Genomic DNA, 19,778 nt, shown 5'->3' on the forward strand with positions numbered 1-19,778 from the left:
GGCGATAAAGCCGTGTGTGAGGCGGGCCCCGCACGCTGCAAAGGCTGAGCAGCCCGTGAAGGGTTTTCATCTCGGCCGCGCTCTCCTGAGCAGCGTCACGCCGTAATAAGTTGTTGTGAGTGGCCAGCACGATGCTCGGTTTTCTGCCGATTCCATCGGTTGGACTATAGGAGTCTTTAGGTACTGCTTGTGAGTTACGTAAGTATTTCCCTCCAACAAGTCTTACTGTTCACTTCCTGCCTATTTGTAAACAATGACATGCTCAGCATTGTGAGTGTTTTCGTTCTTCTGAAGCTGCCTCTAACGAAGTCCGTGGAGATGTTGTTTCACATTGCCATGGAGATGAAACTCCATCCTTTAACATTAATCTTCATTTCTTTTGTCACATGCAGATGATTTTGAAGAAAAAAAGCCCAGTATAAAAAAGACCTCAAAAGCTCCAGCTAGGAAAAAGGGACAAGATTGTGATACTGAAGTTTCCAATTCAGCAAAAACTTCCAAGCCTTCAAAACAAGAAAAGGCAAAATCACAAATAAAAGAAAGTAAAAAGAATGCTAGAAATAAAGAGAATTGTATCAAAGAGGAAACATGCAGGTGAATTTATTAATCATTCAAGTCTATAAGACATTTTTCTTCTTACTATTTCTTTCTGTGGTTTGATTGTCAAATACTCAATCTGTTGTTACTAATGCAGAGGTCATGCTTGATTTATTTCCCTATTTTTAGTCTTTGATAAACAAGTACCTCTGTTTCCTGATGCTACCACTGTTTTGATGATTTTAACAGTGACTCACTGAAGCATCCTCAGAACGAGATGAAGTTAAAGACAGAATCTCCTCTTAAAAAAGAGATGGATGAAGGCAATATTGACAACGATGATGATGATGATGATGATGATGACGAGGAAATGGAAGATGAGTGGGAGGACGTGGAAGGTAACAATTGCATATTTTTTCATGTTAAGCACTTTTTAAGAGCTTGTATATCACAATGATTCTTCAATAGCAGGTGACCAGCATCCCATAGTTATTTGAAATAACTTAGCACACACAGTGTTATGGAAGATCCAAGAGCTCATAGTTACTGGATGTGTTCTATTTAAACTTGTTTGAACACTTGAGAAGGAAAATGTAGGTTTTATCCCATCATCAGTCCTCCTTGGTAATATATTCCATGTTTACTTATAATTTAGTATTTTATTTTTACAGAACTTCAGGAACCTGCTACAGATAAGTTAGAAGAAGCTGCTGTTCTTCCATCAGTGGGGCTGCCAAGCAATCCTGTTGAGATAGAGATTGAAACCCCAGAGCAAGTGAAGAAAAGAGAGAGGAGGTAAGAACAAGGAGGTGGTAGAGAGCTGCTAAAGGCTGAAGTTAAAAATACTCCAAGTCTTGACTGTCACTGACTTGCTGTGTTCAGGTGAAAATCCCCACTTGATGCAGACTGTTGAGTTGGAATGATGGAGGGTTGTGGGATGAAGAACAGTTTACACACTGACAGTTCTACCAAAAATCTTCAGTGGAAGTTGTCAGGAATGGAGGAGGCTTTTCAGCTTCCTTGAAAATCAAGTGTGTAACTCCATTGTGTTTTACTGTCTCCATTTCCCTGAAGGGACAGCAGGAGATCTCTGCAAGGAGAGCTGTGGGTGAATGACATTGTGTTACTGCAAACCCTTAACAGTCTGTTCACATAGCCAGTCACTATACTTTTCCTTAAGTGTGCGCAGAAGATTCTCTGGGATGGATTCTCTTTGTGAACTGACCTAGTTCAGGAACCAAGAAAGGCAGGTCCACAGAAATCCCACAACATCCCTTTATTTTGTAATCTTCTGCAGAGAAAAAAGAAAAGCCGAGTTTGAGATGTACCTTCGGAGAATGATGAAACGTTTCAGCAAGGAGGTTCGTGAGGACACACACAAGGTATTTGTCACAGAGAACCATGGCAGGGAAGAAATTGAGCATAAAGGTGTCTGAACTGATTTGTAATCAAAAGAAACGAATTTTTATAAAATAGTTAGAATGGCTAGAAGTGAAAAAATAAAGAAGCTGTAGTCCTGACAGATGCTCATTAAGCTTCCTCTTAAACTGTGAATTGCAAACACCAGTGCCTGTGTTAGTAAAATTCTAACTCAAAGCATATGTGAGTAGGATGTGTATTTCTCCATAGAGGGATATCTTCTCATTCTGTTGGGATTAAACTGCCAGTTATGTAGAGCAGGAGACACTTGCAAAGACTTCACTGCTTTGCTGTCTTCTGAAGACAGCACTGAGAGTGCTTGGGAGGCTTAATTGTCACCTCTCTATTAAAAGGAGCAGTGAAGTATTCCTTGTCTTTACCATGGACAGTAGTTCCAATAACAAAATCTCTTGTGAACTCATTTTTAAACTTTTCTCTCTCAGGTTCACTTGCTGTGTTTATTAGCAAATGGTTTCTACAGGAACAGGATCTGCAGCCAGCCAGATCTCCTCGCCATCGCTCTGTCCATCGTCCCCACGCGCTTCACCCAGGTGCCTGCAGGCCAAGTGGGCCTTGTCTACCTTTCCAACCTGGTGAAATGGTAAAACTCCCTTCTGATGGAATGTAGAGCAAGGCTTCAGGGAGGGGGTAACTGTAACTAGCAATTTTCTGTGGGTTTTTAGAATTTTGTGTACAAGGGTGAGCAGGGCTGTCCTTTTTAGAGAAGGAGAGGGTGAACTCAGAAGTTTAAGAATACAGTCACAAACACTGGAAGATAAGCAGGTGTCTTGTATTTCAGGTTTGTTGGAACCTTCACTGTCAATGATGAACTTTCCACTGAAAAAGGAGAGTCCCTTCAGTCAACACTGGAGAGGAGGTTTGCCATCTATGCTGCACAGGATGATGAAGAGCTTGTTCATGTAAGAGACTGGGAAGTGCAGGGTTGGTTGGTGAGTTTGGATGGTGTGTGTCAGGTCATACACAAAGTGGTGTGAGGGGTGGATTTGAAGAAAGCACATTGGTGACTTAAGTGATTATGTATCTTTTTATTTTCTTATATTTTTATCTCAAGACCTCCTGTGATTAAATGACTCAATTTAAATTGTTTTGCAGATATTTTTAATTATTCTGCGAGCTTTACAGCTGCTGTGTCGCCTCGTGCTGTCTTTTCAGCCTATTCCTCTCAAGGAGACAAGACCAAAGGTAGTTTTTGTTTTTTGTGTGGAATAAGGAATAGGTCACTGATTTAGTAGGATTAAAAAAACTTTCTGGCTATTACAGCTTGCAGTGAATCACTTACTGCATGAACCAGGGTTCTGTCTACGTTGCAGAAAATGCACACCCTTAATTTTTAATTTTCTTTAAAAGAGCCACTCATTTCAGTGTTTCAGCAAAGATTTCTTAACATTTCAGCGGGTTTACATTTCTTTAAAACTTATATGGCAATTCTTGCTGCATGAGTACACCTCTCTTCAGCCTGTTGCCTGAAGTTTTCAAGTGAATTGACTGTGTCTGCTAACCTTTGGTCTGCATGAACCTTGGGCTGATTTCAGTCTTTTTTTTTTACCATGTTCTTAGCTGTGGTGAAAAAAGTGACCTTGCCTGTTTCCCTGCAGGGAAAGAGCTCATCCAAGAGGCTGTCTCACAGCAGCACCTCTGAGGGACAGGAGACTTCTGCCACAACACCCAAAGCTGTGGCAAAAACATGCCCCTGCAAAAAAGCCAAGCAGGATGAGAAATCCTCAGAGAGCAAAGAAAACAGCAAGGAGCCAAAGAAACCTAAAACTGCCCAGACTGAAAGGACACACAAGTCGAAGCTGACTAAAGGTAGCCAGGAACAGAAGGAATCAAACAATGAGACCAGTTCAGCAGAAAAAGATGTGCCAGTCAGGCCCAAGAACGACCGCCGGAGACGAGTGGCCTCCAAAGTGTGTTACAAGGAAGAGAGTGGAAGTGATGAGGGCAGTGCTTCAGACTTTGAGCTTTCAGAGGAGGAGAGTGATGTCTCTGATGAGGATTTTGAAACTGTCCCTAAGAGGCGGAGGAGCTCACAGGCCTCCCAGAATTCAAAGCTGACAACTGTGAAAAGGTCAAAAACTGAGACTTCAGAAACAAGGCAGTCAGAAAATTCATATGGAGCTGAGACTAAGCCAGCAAAAAGTACAACTCCAGCCTTGCCTCAAGGAAAGAAGAAGAGAAACAAAATCATTTCTAGTGATGAGGATGAAGGACAGCAGGAGGTGAGGAAAGCCATGGGCACAGACCAGTGGCTAGAGGTTTTCCTTGAGCCTGAGGACAAGTGGGTTTGTGTAGACTGTGTTCATGGCAATGTGGGCCAGCCCCAGCTGTGCTTTGCACATGCCACAAAGCCACTTTTCTACGTTGTGGGATTTGACAACGATGGGAGTGTCAGGGATGTGACACAAAGATATGATCCAGTGTGGATGACCTCAACAAGGAAGAGCCGTGTGGACCCGGAGTGGTGGGAAGAGACACTGCAGCCCTATGAAAGTCCCTGTGTGGAGAGAGACAAGAAGGAAGAAAATGAGGTAAATCACAGTAGGTTGTTCAGGGCATGTAGTGCTAGGAGTCCAGTCCCTGGATCCTCATTCAGGCAAAAAGCATTAGAAATCTCTTTCTGTGAGGAAGGAGGTTTGTATTTGAACTTGAAAGGTTGAGATTGAACATAAAGAGAATATGCAGTGGTAAATTGAAATAATATGAAATGATGGAGGCTGTTCAGACAAGTTTGCATAGCAGAGGTACTGCACAGCTTGTGCTGGAAACTTACTAGTGAGGTTTGTGTAGTGTTTAGCATTACTCTTCTCAGAGAGAGTTTTTGAAGTACATAGGTACGGGGAACACATCTAAGTACTTATTTGCAGCAAGAGTGTTTTGGTCTGTTGGCTCCTCTGCTAAGTTTCTGGTGTTTTTTTCCTTTGGTTCCTATTATAGTCATTTTCTTACAATGGGTAGTGAAAAAGTTGTGAAATTACTCTTTTCTGTATAATTCTTACAGTTTCAAGTGAAGCTTCAAGATCAACCTCTACCATCAGCAATTGGAGAGTACAAAAACCACCCTCTCTATGCACTGAAGAGGCACCTCTTGAAATACCAGGCCATCTATCCTGAGACAGCTGCTATCTTGGGGTACTGCAGGGGAGAGGCTGTCTACTCCAGGTGAGTTGTGCACTTATTATCACCTGCATGTGTGATCTTTGTAACAAACTGGAGAGCTAATTTGCATGATGGTATCAGCAGTAGTCTCAGGCCACATGCATAAACAGCTGAGGCATTTAGCTGCTCTGACAGCATTTGTGTATCACTAAGATACAGCTTTTGTATTATTCCTAATATAAGTTTATTGTGGATCTGTTAGGGATGACTTGAAAACTCTTACATTTGCTTCTTTCTGGCCTTTTCAGAGACTGCATACACACGCTGCACTCCAGGGACACTTGGCTGAAGCAAGCTCGAGTGGTGAGGATTGGAGAAGTGCCTTACAAGGTAAGAGGGTTTGACTTCCTCCTGTGCGGTCCATCTGCCCTCTAAAGCTCAAGCTCAGTTCTGTTTTGGTTTTTGTCTTCTGCAGATTTCACACATGCTTGCATGATTTGTGGTAGCTGTACTGTCTGCCTGCTGTGCCTATAGTTCCTACATCCTGCCCAAAGGCCAGCTTTGTTTTTTTCTCACCCCAAGGGTATCTGGCAGAACTGCTCCCTTTTCACCTTCTCCAGAGGCATCCCAGTGTTTTATATGCACTGCTAGATCTCTGCCTGTTACATGCAGGTGCCATGGGTTGTCATTTGTACACAATGGATATTGAAGCTAGGAAATAGCATTTCTGCTCTCCCAGAACCTTCTCCTTCGGTGTCCTAGGAAAACCTGAAACCACTGTCGGCTTCTTGTGATGTTCCAGGCCTGGTTGTTGTATTTGCAGATGGTAAAAGGATTTTCCAACCGGGCGAGGAAGGCGCGCCTGGCAGAGCCGGCGAACCGGGACCGGGAGGACCTGGCACTGTTTGGCCGCTGGCAGACAGAGGAGTATCAGCCTCCCATTGCAGTGGATGGAAAGGTAGCTGGGAAAGCAGAGGGCTGGTGCTAAAGGAAGTGGTTTGTGTGGAGCTCTGGGCTTTGTTTTTCCAGAAGTTGTATGTTTCAGACGTGAAATCAGTAATATCTGGATTCAGGATTAAGAGTTCAGAGGTAATTGTTCACAGGAGGAAGTAGTCTAAACTTTACTTTCTTTCACAAGTACTCATTCAAAAGGCAATGAGTGCAGATGCTAAAGTCAACATTTTGTTGATCTGATCTTCCTAGCCCATGTTTTGCCTTGCTAATTCTCTGTGTTACAGCCTGAGTAACAAAGCTTGGGCAGAGGACATTGCTAGGAGATAACCATGCAGCTAAAATCTAGGCTTGTACCTTGTCATGTGAATATTAATTGAATACTGGAGTGGAATATTGCAGGTCGGGAGAATCTGAGTTGCAGCAGGTATTTTCACCTCTCTCCAGAAAGCAGGATTATGACCATCTCTCTTTAATCTTGCCATACCAGGTTCCTCGGAATGAATATGGAAATGTCTATCTCTTCTTGCCATCCATGTTACCTGTGGGCTGTGTGCAGCTGAAACTGCCAAACCTGAACAGAGTGGCACGGAAGTTGAACATTGACTGTGCTCAAGCCATCACTGGATTTGATTTTCATGGAGGCTACTCACACCCAGTGTATGTAAAAGCTGCTTTGTTGCACCTGTCAGATGTTGATGTCCTGCAGAATTTGTGTATCTTGTGTTAAAGGGAACACGTGACCTGTTGTAGATCCTTTTAGACAGACAGTAGCTTTTGGGCTGGGTCAGCAGGCATTTGCTCCCTTTCTTTTGCCTTCTTACAGCTGACAGAGGATTGTGTTCTCCTTCCTAGTACTGATGGCTATGTGGTGTGTGAGGAGTATAAAGAGGTCCTTGTTGCTGCCTGGGAAAATGAACAAGCAGAAATAGAAAAGAAGGAGAAGGAGGTGAGAATTATATTTGCAGCTTCCTTATTGTTATATTTACAAAGTAAATGTCATTGAAACTGGGCAGTCAAACAGGGTGCGCTGTGTAAGCAACAAGCATGAGGCTTTTTTGATGACAGTTTAAAAATCTTAAAGCTTTCCTTTTCCATGTGCATAGATAGATCAAAACTCACAGTAGTTAATTTTTCTCTTTCCCATAACAATCTCCCACAGAAACGTGAGAAAAGAGCTCTAGGGAATTGGAAGCTGCTGACAAAAGGCCTTCTCATCAGAGAGAGACTGAAGCAACGCTACTCCATCAAGGTATTCTGCATTTCTATTAGTCATTTCTTTTTCTAGAGGTTATTTTAACTGTAGAATAAAATTTCCAGACTGTTGGTCAAAAGTCTTCAGCCAGTCAAAAAAGCTAGGCCAGAAGTTCAGTGTGGTCATGTTCATCCAAGATTTGTTACTGTTTAACAAGGAATGAATGCTTTAAATTTTATTATTATTTTCTGTGTTGTCATACCCCTTCCTAGATTTATTCCTCTAAGTCAAGCATGTAGCTAACAGATGGAGAGTGGGGCACTTTTTCTTTTAGTTAGATGTTTTAGTTCTTAATTTTTTCTGCAAGAAGATGAAAAGCCTGATCTTTTTAAAACAGGTTGGTTTTATTCTTCTATTGTCAAAAATGCTTGTGTTGCAAGAATGTTTAGTCTTGAGAAATAGAAGCAATTTGGGTGGGAAGCTCAAACCAGAGCAACCAACTTCCGTAAGGCCACTCATTGTCACTGTGACCAAAGACAAGCCCTCTTAGAAAGGGGCAGTTACAAGTGATTCTTAGAGTGACTTTCTGATTTTCACACCTGTTTCTTCCAGACTGAGCCATCAGCACGTGAGACAGAGAAAGGAGGAGGATTCTCTTCTGATGAAGAAGGAGCTCCGAGCTCAGAGAGCACAGTGGGGAACACAGCCATGTATTGGCCCCAGAACCGCCAGCTAGAGAAACAAGAAGAGATAAAAACCAAAAAGAGCAAGAGAGAAAAGAGAGGAGAAGCAGCTCAGTTGTTCCCTTTTGAGAAATTGTGATCACAAGCTTTTCTTTGGTGTTCTCAGATGCAGGAAACATAGTCATTATAAAAGTATCCTTTACCAGTTAGGGCCTTGGGCTCTTCCTCTGCACTTGTGTTTCTGAGCAGGCAGGGACCAGCCTAATTCAGTGTCCAGTTTCCTTTGAGATCAAAGGTATCACTTAGCTATCAGATTCTTCCTTTTGTCCTTGGACTTGGGAGAAGAGCTGCACCTCCCAAGATCACTTTGCTTGGTTGGGGTTTTTGCTCTCTTTTGTATCACTCAGCACTAATAGTTGAGTTTCCTGAGGCACTTCTGTCATCGGCAGTCTCATTTCCCATTTTTCTTGTTTTCATTTTTCCTGCTTGCTCAGAACTGAAGCATCCAGCTGCTTTTTATCTTTTTGCAGAGAGGTGGCCAAAGGAATGCTGATGCCTGCTTTGATCATAGCTTACCCAAATCAGTGGTGAGGTAGAGTTCTGGCCTTTCTGTCTCAAGGGGGAAACACTTCCTTTAAGGTCTAAAAAAACCCCCGAAAATCAGAATAATGAAGAATTAGTATTTTCTAAGGAGTACTTGCATTTTGTGATATAAGTTTGGCTTTTGAGCCTGCCATCTTTATTATCTCTCAGAAATCTTGTGCTGTGGAAGGGAGAAGCTCTGTCCTTATTACCAGCTTAGGGTTCAATATGTCTTCTTAAGCAATTTGAATATATACATATTTGCTTCTGTTGCTTATCAAGATCCTGTTCTGGAGCAAAACACGTAAAACTGGCTAAATCTCACTGATGGAACAAAATTCACTAGAACCACAGAATTCTTGTTATCTAGTACCATAGCATTAAAATCTGTTGAGAGAGGAAGACTAAATCTACATAAGCTTTTGTTGCACTTTTGTAGTAGAAATACTGATCTGTCTTTGGCAGTATGTATCTAAAGACCACTGACACAGTCTCTTCAGAAAGGGAGGGGAAAACAATTTAGTCATTGCTGGACATTGTCACAGAGTAGGTAATGTAAGAAAATGGCTTTCATGTAACTATATTCAGAAGAAAATCTATTTTTGTACTGTATTTGTAGATCAAAATAAAGTTTGAAAAAAAGAGTATGTTGTCTGTTTTTGGAATGCACAGGTAAGCCCCAGTCTCCTTAAAATACAAGGGGCTGTAACAGTCAGGTTGAACCATTATATTTTTCAAATGATCTTAGAGAGGCAAGGAAGTGACTGACTTCTTTGGTCAGTAATGGGGAATAAACCCATGGCAAGCTGGCAGCAGTACACAGACCAGAGAGCAGCTTCCCAAAACAGAAATATTTGCCAACAATAGGAAATCAGTTCTTGTGGAAGCTACAAACTACCTGGACATTACATTATTCCTGGATATAAAACATGCAATACTTGAATTTAATAAAAAAGCCTACAGACCAACCTTTTGAAAACTATATTTTATTGTATGTACAAAAGCTCAGCACTTCAGTAGAAAATTGTCACTTCATTTCCAATAAGTAATGCTGGTTAGTGTTCTGCATCATGGGCAAAACAGCAGCAGTTCAAAAACAGTTTCTCTCCCCTGTGGAGCACAATTCCTGACTGCCGGAGCATGAGCAGGAGTTCTGAGCAGCAGGAAGGCTGTGCAGCACCACTGCCACGTACCAGGGATGCACAAGGCCAGCTCCTGTACTTGCCCTTTCACTCCCTGCTCCTGCTTTCACCAGGACAGAGCTGTGAGACCAAAAAATACCAAAAGAATGACACTAACTAGGACTAATAAAATAATTACAAATTCTCAAAACTCAGATTTCTATTTCAGTATCATTTCTAGCAAATGTTTGCTTCTATTTATGTTCAAGTCAAATTCCTTTGGTACAGAGAATACTCCTCTGATGGTCATAAATAGATTTCATAATAGAAAACATTCTTTTTGTACTGAACTGTGTATACTTACACAAACCCCAAAACAGTAGTGTAGGGGGCTCCATCTGGAAGCCAGACTCTAGCTTGGTGGAGAGACTTAAGGGTGTCTCTAACCTCAAGTACTGGCTACAGCACATAAACATGAGCCATCACAACACTACAAGGCATTTCTCTAACAAGATACAAAACTACCAATTTAGGCTACTATGAAAACTAATCAGGCAAAAATGTTTCCATTACTTAATTTCACAGAGTATGTTCATTGTCCTTACTAAGTGAAATTAAAGAAAGGAACAGTATACACAGCAAAAAAACCCCAACTATTTTAGACTACACATTCAGTTATAAAAGTCAATGTTGTTTCAAGGCAGTAGGTTTTTTATTTACACTTGAATGACCTGTGAGTATCCCTTTAAGTGCAATTCGAAGTCCAGGGTATCATTTTGGATGCTTAACCAAAACCAAGTTCAGACACTTAAAACCTGGGGGAAATCAATGTGTCCTGATAACTCTGCCCAACCTCAGAGCACTGCTAACCTGGCCACTCATTGCATCATGACTTTGAAAATCCTCAGTCCAAAAGCAGAGAGTTTACATGAATATTCTGTGGAACTCACCTAAGCTATGTTTTCCCTTTGAACACATGCACTGCCAAACACATTAGCCAAAGGAGTGTTCCTGGCTGTGCAAACCAGAAAAGGCAGCAGAGGGAGGGTTTGTCAGAGGCAGGCAGGCACAGGCATTTCCTAAGGACATGGTAACCAGGGTCCATGGGATGCAGCTGGCACTTTCTCCAAAACACACAAGGTGCCCCACCCAGCAAGGACTTGCCAGTTCCTAAATAAGGGGGAATTACTAAGCAGTAAGAGGTATAAATCTGCTTGTTCACTAACTTACCATCAATACCCACACCTAAAACATTTTTTCCCCCAAAGCTGGTGTCACTGACTTCCACAAACAGCATCCTATAGTCCTGTGGATCACATGTACCAATAATCACATCCAAGCCCCCTCCCCAGCTTTCAGTGCTCGCTGCTGAGCTGTGATTTGCTGTAAGCTTGCTGCAGGAACCGGGCAGAAATGCACTTGGGAAGGTTCTAACCAGGATTCAGCTCAAGACCTGAGCACCTCCTTGTCACTGCTGCTTCTTGGGCAGAACACGGGTCCTGGCCACCAGGATGGGGACAGCGGAGAGCAGCATCAGGAGCAGGGCCCAGAGCGGGCGGTAGAAGAGCCAGCCCACGGAGATGGTCAGCAGGGACAGCGAGCTGGCCACACACACTGCAAACACCTTCAGGCCAACGTTAACCAGGTCCCTCACAACTGGAAACCAGTCCACTGCAGGGAGAATCAAACATGGCATGAAGCAGTTGGCAAGATGACAGTTTAAAAAGAAGCCTGATTCATGCCTAGGATGTGCACCCGAACAGCTGCAATCTTAAGACAGACTCAAACTACTTATCAAGAGCACTGGATTTATCAAGGCATTTCAGCAGAGCATCATCAACACATCTGATCATTAAGCAACAGCTAAACATATAAGGCAATGCTATCCTCATCTCTTCACATAGGAAGTAATCCAAAATGAGGTCTGAAGATTTGTCCAAGGCTTGAGAGGCAGAGGAGACAGACAACCCTGCAGCTATTGAACAAATCGAGGGCAACTGATACAAGCTGCTAGCACAAGAATTCCTTCTGGCAATAATAAATCTTAGAGCAGCATGTATATGGATAAATAAATCAGAAAAAATAAGGTTCACAGCTACAAAGTGAATTATATCTTTGATGTCTGAAGTTTATGCAAGTTTGAGGCACTGTCCTGTTTTTCTGGTTTTACTCCAGCATTTTCTATATTAAAAGAATAAACAAAAACTTTTTTTGCTGTTTGTTTACAATAGTGTAGAATAACCAGACACAAAAACGTATTTCAATGCAACTGCTGATTAGGACCTGTTGGGGGGGACCAGCTGTGTGTGGGTGCAGAAAGTATTTGTACTGCAGCACCTTGAGTTAGATTTGAAAGAATCAGCCCAACATGTGCTTCAGCTTTTTATTTTGGTAAGCACTGGGCTGGGATCTTCTGAGACTGGTAAAAGATATTTGTGTGGGGTTTTGGTAATGTTCACAAAGCAACCACTTGGTTTTGTGGTCCTGTTTACCTACAGTGACTTTTCAGATCAAATAAAATCTGAGTTCAGATTTCTCCTGATCTCCAAATGAATTAACTCCCTAGAGGTTACAATCTTGTTCCTAGATCATTCTACCTGTCTGTGAAAAACTTACCTAATGTGTAAAAGATCCTGGTCATCAGGCTGATGCCCACAAACATTGAGAGCCAGCCAGCTGCACGGAGGGCCCAGGTCTTTATGGTGTTACTCTCCTGCTCCTTCTGAAACACCTCCTGAAAGCAAACACCATCACATGCAGCCTGGTTCTTGTTGTTTTTCAAGATCCTCTTAATTCCAGTACATTATGAGCCAAGCAGAGCCAAGAGCATTTTAGGAGCACAATTTCTCTTGCAGAAAATACATTGCAGCTCATTCTGCAAGTTCTGTGCAGTATGGCAGTACACTGCAATAGACTGAACAGTGCAGCATGGGGGAAACTGGCACTTTTCATAATTAAAACAACCTAAAAAGCACCATTCAACACTACCCACAGGCAGAAAGCACCCAGGTTTTGCTGCAATTGGACACATTCTCCTTCCTGTGGAAAATAAGACACTAATAGGTAACTGTCATAAAGAAGGAAGAGTCTGACTTCACTCTGAAGGAAGAAAGAATAGGCAATATCTACTGATGGCTGAGGGAAAGGCGTGTGAAAGAGAGCAAGCTGGATGCAGGGAAAAAATCTAAAAAGGTATGTGTGCATTTCATCAGGCAAAGCAAAGCATCTCTTTGCATGAATTCTGATTAAGAGTCTTTTCAAAACGGATTGTGTGACCCTCTGTCTCAACAAAATGTTCACATGAAGATGGCTGGGACATCAGAAAGCACTAAATGGTAAGAGATGTGTAAGACTGATTGATTATTTGCACATACAAGTACTCAATGCATTATTTATTTGTAACCAGTTCATTTTCAATGAAACTAAATTCTGTCTAATGAAGATTTGGAGCTTACAGCAGAGGGCTGATTCTACTGCTACTCTTTCAAGTCAGAACAAAGGCTTTCCAACTGTTTTTGGGAGCACCTGTAAACTCCTGACATCTGCTTTTCTTTGCAGCAGGGCATGGAACAATCATTCACGGAAACAAACCTACTAAAAGAAGTAAATGAATCACCAAATTGCTGGAGCATGCAGGATTTATTGAAGCATAATGCTCTGCCTGAAGGTTCTTTCTCGGCCAGAATAATAATAAACACTTCAAACAAGCTTAAACTCCTGTTATTAGGAGCTGAAGAGAGAATAACTCTAATGGTTTATTTAATTAAACCCTGATTTTTACTATTTTTACATGTGACCTGTTCAAAAGCATGTGCTTGCATGTGTAAGTGGGAAACAATCAAGGAGCAAATAAAAAGAAAATGAGAGGGCACAGAAACAATCTTTAAAGAAAACAGCCAGAATGTGCAGAAACCTGGAAGCAAACACAGGCTACAACCTGCTGTCCAAGAAAGAGACAGAAAAGCCAATGTTTATATGAGTATCTCCTCCTCTGGAGCAGGTCTGAAGGAGACTAAGAGCTTCATCTTCTGCTGCTTCTGCACTACCACCTCAAGTTTTAACCCCTCACTAGAAGAGTGTGGTATCTCACCTCCACAGAGAGGTCCCCAGGGTACAGAATCTCCAGAACATCTCCAGACTTGGTATGATATGGAACCAGCTGATCACCTCGCTGCCGAGCAATCACAGTCACCTTGGAAGAGAGGGAAAAATATTTCCTGGTTTCTGAGTTGGAAAGAGAGTTGCAAAATACAGAAACAGCTGAAGACTCACCCTATCAGCAGAGCCCAAATGGGGATCATCTCCACTCAGACCTGCATAGAAGAAAGAGACACGAAGGTCTCCCACCTACAAACAAGAGAAGATTGGAAGTCAAGAAAGATTGTTTTACAAAGGGGAATCACAGGAGAGACAACTCAGCACAGGAATATCCTTTATTTATCAACACTTTTTCCGAACATTTATGTCACACAAGAGATAGCCAGAATTATTTCCAAGCTGTCCTTTTTTCAGGGCTAGCTGGCACTGAAACATGAGAGCTCAAATGGTTTTTTGTAATATCCCCTCTGATTAAGCTGCAGGAGCACATGATATGCTTTGTTCATCCCTCATCATTCCATCTTTTGGCAAAACAGGGCAGGCAGCACAATGTGACAACAAGCTGTACTCCTCAATACAGCAATGCAGAGGTGGAACCCACCTCCCATAACCATCCCTTTCCAGCTAAAAGCACAGCAGACTCAAGAAAACAGAGAATAAAGGAGTGGACTGGAAGCTTTCTGCAAGAGAAGCACTCATTCCCTAGGGCTGCACTAAGGGAGTCATCCTATGTGATGGTCTGCACTCCATTTTCTATCCATTTCAACAGAAATGAGACATGCCCTAATTCCTTTTTCACACACAGGTAATCACTGCTTTAGTTTATCTTTCCTATCTTACTTCTGGACGCCTGGGGTTGTCACTGTGATAGAAATAATCTTCTCTTCGGGTAACATCAGCATGGGGATCCTCCAGGTGCGACAAGCTCAGCTGCTTGAAATCATCAATTTTATCCACGAGACCTAAGCAGAACAAAGCATCAAGCTGAGGCTCAGTGTCTAACCTAGAATGGCCAATTTGCTGGCTGGCTTCCTGATTATCACTTGACATGACAGCTATTGTGGAAAGAACCAAAGTCCACTGCTGATGCAACAGCAGAAACAAAGCCAGTACAAAACAACCCTTACCCTTGGAAAGAACAAAGCTGCCAACCTGGACGTTGGGAGAAACAGCAGTGAAAGACTCCACAGCCATGGCACTGAGGAACAGAGAGTCCCCGATTAGTCTCAGAATTATGATCAAACTCTTGATTTGCAGTATGTAATATATAGAACAGAAAAGGTACTGTGGCAAACATCAGGAGAAACTCAAAGAGCTAAATGACTGTCATGATGTGAAAACAAATCCATCAAGAGACTGTCTAGACTGCATACTGCTGGAGCCATTAAAATAAGTTAAAGCATCACTCTTGGAGCTGCTCTAATTTCTTTATGCCTTCATTCTCTCAACTACCCAAAGAGCAGCAGTTTCCATCTACTGCACTCTGTTATGAAATCAGTCATTTAGCTTTCATACTTGATCAGATCCAGTGACAGAGTTCAGGGGGACTGTGCCAAATGGTACCTCACCTCGGGTTTTTGTGTCCAATTTCTCGATCAAAGTTTCTGCTGTTCACAACTTCTGATTTCCACTCTGTATCTAAACAGAATGACAAGAAGGTTGAGTAAAGGCCACTCAGATCTCAATCACTGAAGACACCTCTCAATCATTTAGTTCTAGGTTACACTTCTAGTAATACTGTTGACATCAATGCCTGTCATAGTCTGTACTGATACATAGATCCCTCCTCCTAGCATGTTAGCAAGGAATGGCACGTGAAAAAAGGTATTTTTGGGTAACAAAGGTATTTTTGGGATAAAATTGTAACTCAACTTTGCTCATCTTTTTTGTTGGCATCTTCCATGATCAGGCTTTGATGCCTGGCTCTGCTCTTTGGGAATAAGCTGGTTTTGTGATAACAAGGAGCAGGGAGCAAAGGGAGAGAAGTCTGGAGTGAACCTGAGCCCAGGAAAGGTTGAGTCCAAATGTGTTTTGCCAATACCCAAGTCAGTAATTAAATATTTATTTTTATTGACAATAAAATTCCCCTAAGGAGAGTCTGTTTTGCCCATAATGGTAATTGGAAAGCCATCTCCCTATATTTCTTTCAACCTGTCCTTCACTCCTGCAATTTCTTGCCCAGTCCTTCTGAGGTGAGAGTAATCAAGCAGCTGTGTGGGTCTATGGCTGGCATACATAGACATTTATGGGACAGAATCCATCAGTCTTGAGAGGACAGTTGATTTTTTTAGATTGCTTTTCTTTTTGTTCCCTATCACTGTGAGCCTGTTTTTCATGGCTCACAACCACCAGCTTTGCCCCTTATGTACCTCCATGGCACAGGGTCCCCATGCTTCACTCAGCTGAGTAGTTTTATATGATCACACCCAGAAACTGCTGCACTCCCACATCACACATCCATGTGCTTTGATCAGAGATAAATGAGGCACAGAGACCAATCTCCAAACACACAATGACTCAGAGTGCTTTTCTGCCACTGGGTAGATCAGAATAACGCACTCAGTTCTGCTCCTGCCAAAAAAGCATTTGGCATAAGCCACAGGGCATATCAGAAGGTACTGGTGATTTTCACTGGCCGGTGTCAACATCTAAACAGGTTCTCAACAGGCTCCCTTGCAGGCTGGAGCTAGCCTGCTTTTCCCTGTCTGTTCTCTTTTGCTCACAGCTGACATATTCCCGATTATTCCATGTCTGAAGTGTAATCTCAGGTGTAGCTTCAAACATATTCCCATCTCTGGTCATTGAGGGCCTTATGGGCCCTATTTCTGAAGCATCCTATCCCTGGATGTTCCTCTGAACTTTTAGGGGTTTCAAAACAAGACTCAGATTTTCTGTAGCCCTTGCTTGCTGACAACACATTTCCTTTCACCTCAGTTGCTTCAGGAAAGTGAGGTTCTGTCATTTGTTTAGGAAAGAGAATTTTTGCTTATTTCTTCACATTCCTTTCTTTCCCAAGAAGAAAATAAAGGTTTTACAACAAAAATCAAAATACACACACACAAAAGTTCAAAGTTACATGCTTAAAAGGAAAGTGACTTCCTGTTGATCAACTTACTGTATGAATACTTTGTCTCTTTCTTAATCTCACCATCCTCCTCATATTCCCTGCAGAGAAAAAGGGCTGGGATGAGAACCAAAACAGTGCACACACACCCCTGCTCAGGGCAGAATACACTTCACCAGTGAAATGCACAGACAGATCTCTGGCAACACAGACTTATCTTTATACATAACCTAACTCTTCTCTGAACTACCTGTTCTGAAGACAGAGATTTTTCTGTACCAGGAGAAAACTGTACACAAATGCTCAACAGCCACAACCTTTTTATTCCCACATTTTGAACAAGAAGGTGTCAACTAGATTGATGAGGAACAACCAGAATTAAATACAGCGAGATAAGCTGGCCAAATCAAGTCTCTAACAGATGCTGCACCATAAGCATGCTAAAACTTTTATTTTTCACACCTTCACTACCTCTGACCTTTTTTTTTATATGACATGAAAGACATTCGGAACATAAATTCTGCACAGTCACACCTACATAATACATACTACCATCAGTGGAATATTAGCAATAGCAAGAAGGTTTTCCCTATTTGGGTTGCAACTATTAGCGGAGCAGTTAAAATCTCTCAAGGAAATTAAAGTGATTCTCTAAAGGAAAAAAAAATCCAGGAGCTCTAGAATTCTCTGGCTATGAAGAGGGTTTTTTATTTGGTTTTTATTTTTCCCTTTGGTATAAGGAAAGAAAAAAAAATGTGATAGGATACTGGTAACACAACAGCCTCATAAACTACTTTTAAAGATTACTTTCACTTACTTGGAATCTTCATATTCAACCCACTGGTACATTTCCACGTTACGCTTAAGTTTGACAGCTTGGATGGAGAGCCCATAGCTGGGGTCAAACAAAGGCTGTGCAAAATTAAAGAAAATGCAAGTCAGTCTAAATGCTGTACCTCACAACCTCAAACACTGTACTTTTACTACTGAACCTATTTACATATCTCACTGTTACTATTTACATATCTCACTGTTACTATTTACATATCTCACAGCTAGCACTATCTCACACACATGTGAACACAGTATAAATATGATGAAAGACAAAAAGGAATGTCTTTGGCAAATCTGACCTGAAGAATCATAGTCAAAAGTTATTGTCATAGTGAAGAATGAAACTAGAACTGCTGACTATGGGTTTACAGGTTTCAGTGTTTAAACCAGGAGATTCTGTTTTGCTGGAAGGTGCTGTGTTACCTTCTGCAATGTGGGTGGACCATGGAAAATGTCACCACTACTGAAAAGTGAAAACTTGCAGAGCTCCTGTGCTGCAAGAGCCTGAAGACTTAACAATATCATGAACACACAACAGGTTCCCTATACAAATGGCAATTGAAATTATCCACAAAAGGCAGCTTGAGGGTAAACACAGCTAGAGCTGGCATTGGCTTGAAGAGGGCAGCCGAAGACCCAGAGCTTGGGTAGTAGCTGCCAATGCATAGAGGAGGGGAAAAGCCATGTGTCTTTTCCTGGATATCAAACAAAACTTTATTGGCAAAGACTTTTCCTTCCCTCCAAGCTTGAAATACTCCTATCTTCAAGATACTATTTTATTTACCTTGGATGTACTCAGAGCTCCAGCCAAGTGCACCAGTCTCCCCTCATTCTGCTGAGAGATGCTGTGGATGCTGTCAAGAGGGACCACAAGAGAAAGCCCTTCATCAAGAGACTTGGCTGTCCTTAAAGCTCGTCCCTGCAATGAAGAAAACAGAAATCAACTTGTGGAGAATCAACATCGCAGCAGCATTCTGTGAACAAGGTTAGCAGACAAGTGAACTGATGACCACAAGGAATGCTTGTATATTCAGCCCAAGGCATATTTTGGAAACACACTCGTGCTTCTCCATTCTCTGTCTGAGCCAGTTTGGGGCAGTACTTCTCAGCCAGGCAGCAGGACCATTAACATCAACTAAGCTTCTCAAACAGACCCAAATTCTTCCTACATGGGTCCAAACTTACTGCTCTGCACCTCTTACCTTGTTCATCATTCCTGAATAACTGCAAAAATGATACAAATTACAGTTCATTTTCCACACACCTATATTGATTCCTTGGCAGGTTTCCCTGCCTCACCATCATATCCTGATGTGCTTTTTTTCTGCGAAGTCATCAAAATTTGGAATAATTATTTTTCCTCTTGTAGAGGTATGAAAAGAAGTCTCTAAGTGAAAATCCACAGAATTCTGCTCTCCACTCCAAAACTGCCAAAACAAGTATGTTTTTAATGGTAGGGTGTTAAGATTCCTGGCTTACTTTTTTTTAAATTGTATCTAAAACCAAGAAATAATACTGAGAAAAAAACAAATAAATAACTACTCCAATTTTGCAACATGGGGTATGAATTTCTTTAAAGTAATTATAACACCACTAGAAATGAGGACCTTTTGTTATCTCAAGAAAAAAGAGGGCTGGCTCATGCAACCCTCTTACCACAGGCTGTTTCATCATCAGTTTACAAGCTTTGGATCTTATCTCTCATCACACACTGCTACTGTGTCTACTCTACCTAGTTCCAGAGAAATACTGTGGCCTGTGATTTCACTTTTCTGTTATATCCTGAGCATAAGCACCAGGTCCCCAGACCAAACCTCCTCTTCTCATGGGTCAATAATGCTGTGCACAAACACTGACAGTACTGCACTTACTTCATTGGTAAAAAGAACATAGAAAGCCAGAAGAAACGTCACAAGTCCAATCAACATGCCTCCAGAGGTCTCACTGAGCCGCTCCAGGAACCCTGGTTTGGGCTCACTTGTGACTTTAACATGCTCTTTTCTGCTGCTGCCTGGGTCAGAGAACTGTTGAAAAGAAACCAAAAGTGCAATATTGGTGTGAAAGGGGAAAGCATTCTGTTTCAAAACAAGTCTTCTAGCTTTGTTAGCACTGCTGCCCTACAGCACAGAACCTCTTGCCTTGGACCAGAACTTTCCCACACTTATTAAATGCCTTAT

At 41.9% G+C, this 19,778-nt stretch overlaps 2 protein-coding genes across 2 annotated transcripts; one reads left to right on the forward strand and one right to left on the reverse strand.

Annotated features, from left to right (window-relative positions):
• Positions 1-397: 397 nt before the first annotated feature.
• Positions 398-9,129, forward strand: XPC (XPC complex subunit, DNA damage recognition and repair factor). Its single transcript, XM_031056391.1, has 15 exons — positions 398-594; positions 787-935; positions 1,209-1,332; positions 1,835-1,919; positions 2,400-2,557; positions 2,756-2,876; positions 3,070-3,159; positions 3,573-4,505; positions 4,976-5,136; positions 5,382-5,463; positions 5,897-6,031; positions 6,515-6,684; positions 6,880-6,973; positions 7,187-7,276; positions 7,832-9,129. The coding sequence occupies exons 2-15, from the start codon at positions 815-817 to the stop codon at positions 8,039-8,041; spliced, it is 2,574 nt and encodes an 857-aa protein (XP_030912251.1). The 5' UTR covers positions 398-594; positions 787-814; the 3' UTR covers positions 8,042-9,129.
• Positions 9,130-9,454: 325 nt separating this feature from the next.
• TMEM43 (transmembrane protein 43) lies at positions 9,455-19,621 on the reverse strand. The gene is made up of 11 exons (XM_014306726.2): positions 19,473-19,621; positions 18,386-18,520; positions 17,585-17,679; positions 16,819-16,868; positions 15,272-15,341; positions 14,831-14,901; positions 14,544-14,665; positions 13,878-13,952; positions 13,696-13,797; positions 12,222-12,339; positions 9,455-11,276 (listed from the first exon to the last, which is right to left on the reverse strand). The coding sequence occupies exons 1-11, from the start codon at positions 19,527-19,529 to the stop codon at positions 11,074-11,076; spliced, it is 1,098 nt and encodes a 365-aa protein (XP_014162201.1). The 5' UTR covers positions 19,530-19,621; the 3' UTR covers positions 9,455-11,073.
• Positions 19,622-19,778: the final 157 nt, after the last annotated feature.

Source organism: Geospiza fortis, unplaced genomic scaffold, assembly GCF_000277835.1.
Source record: "Geospiza fortis unplaced genomic scaffold, GeoFor_1.0 scaffold70, whole genome shotgun sequence".
In the NCBI taxonomy this organism is placed as follows: Eukaryota; Metazoa; Chordata; class Aves; order Passeriformes; family Thraupidae; genus Geospiza; species Geospiza fortis.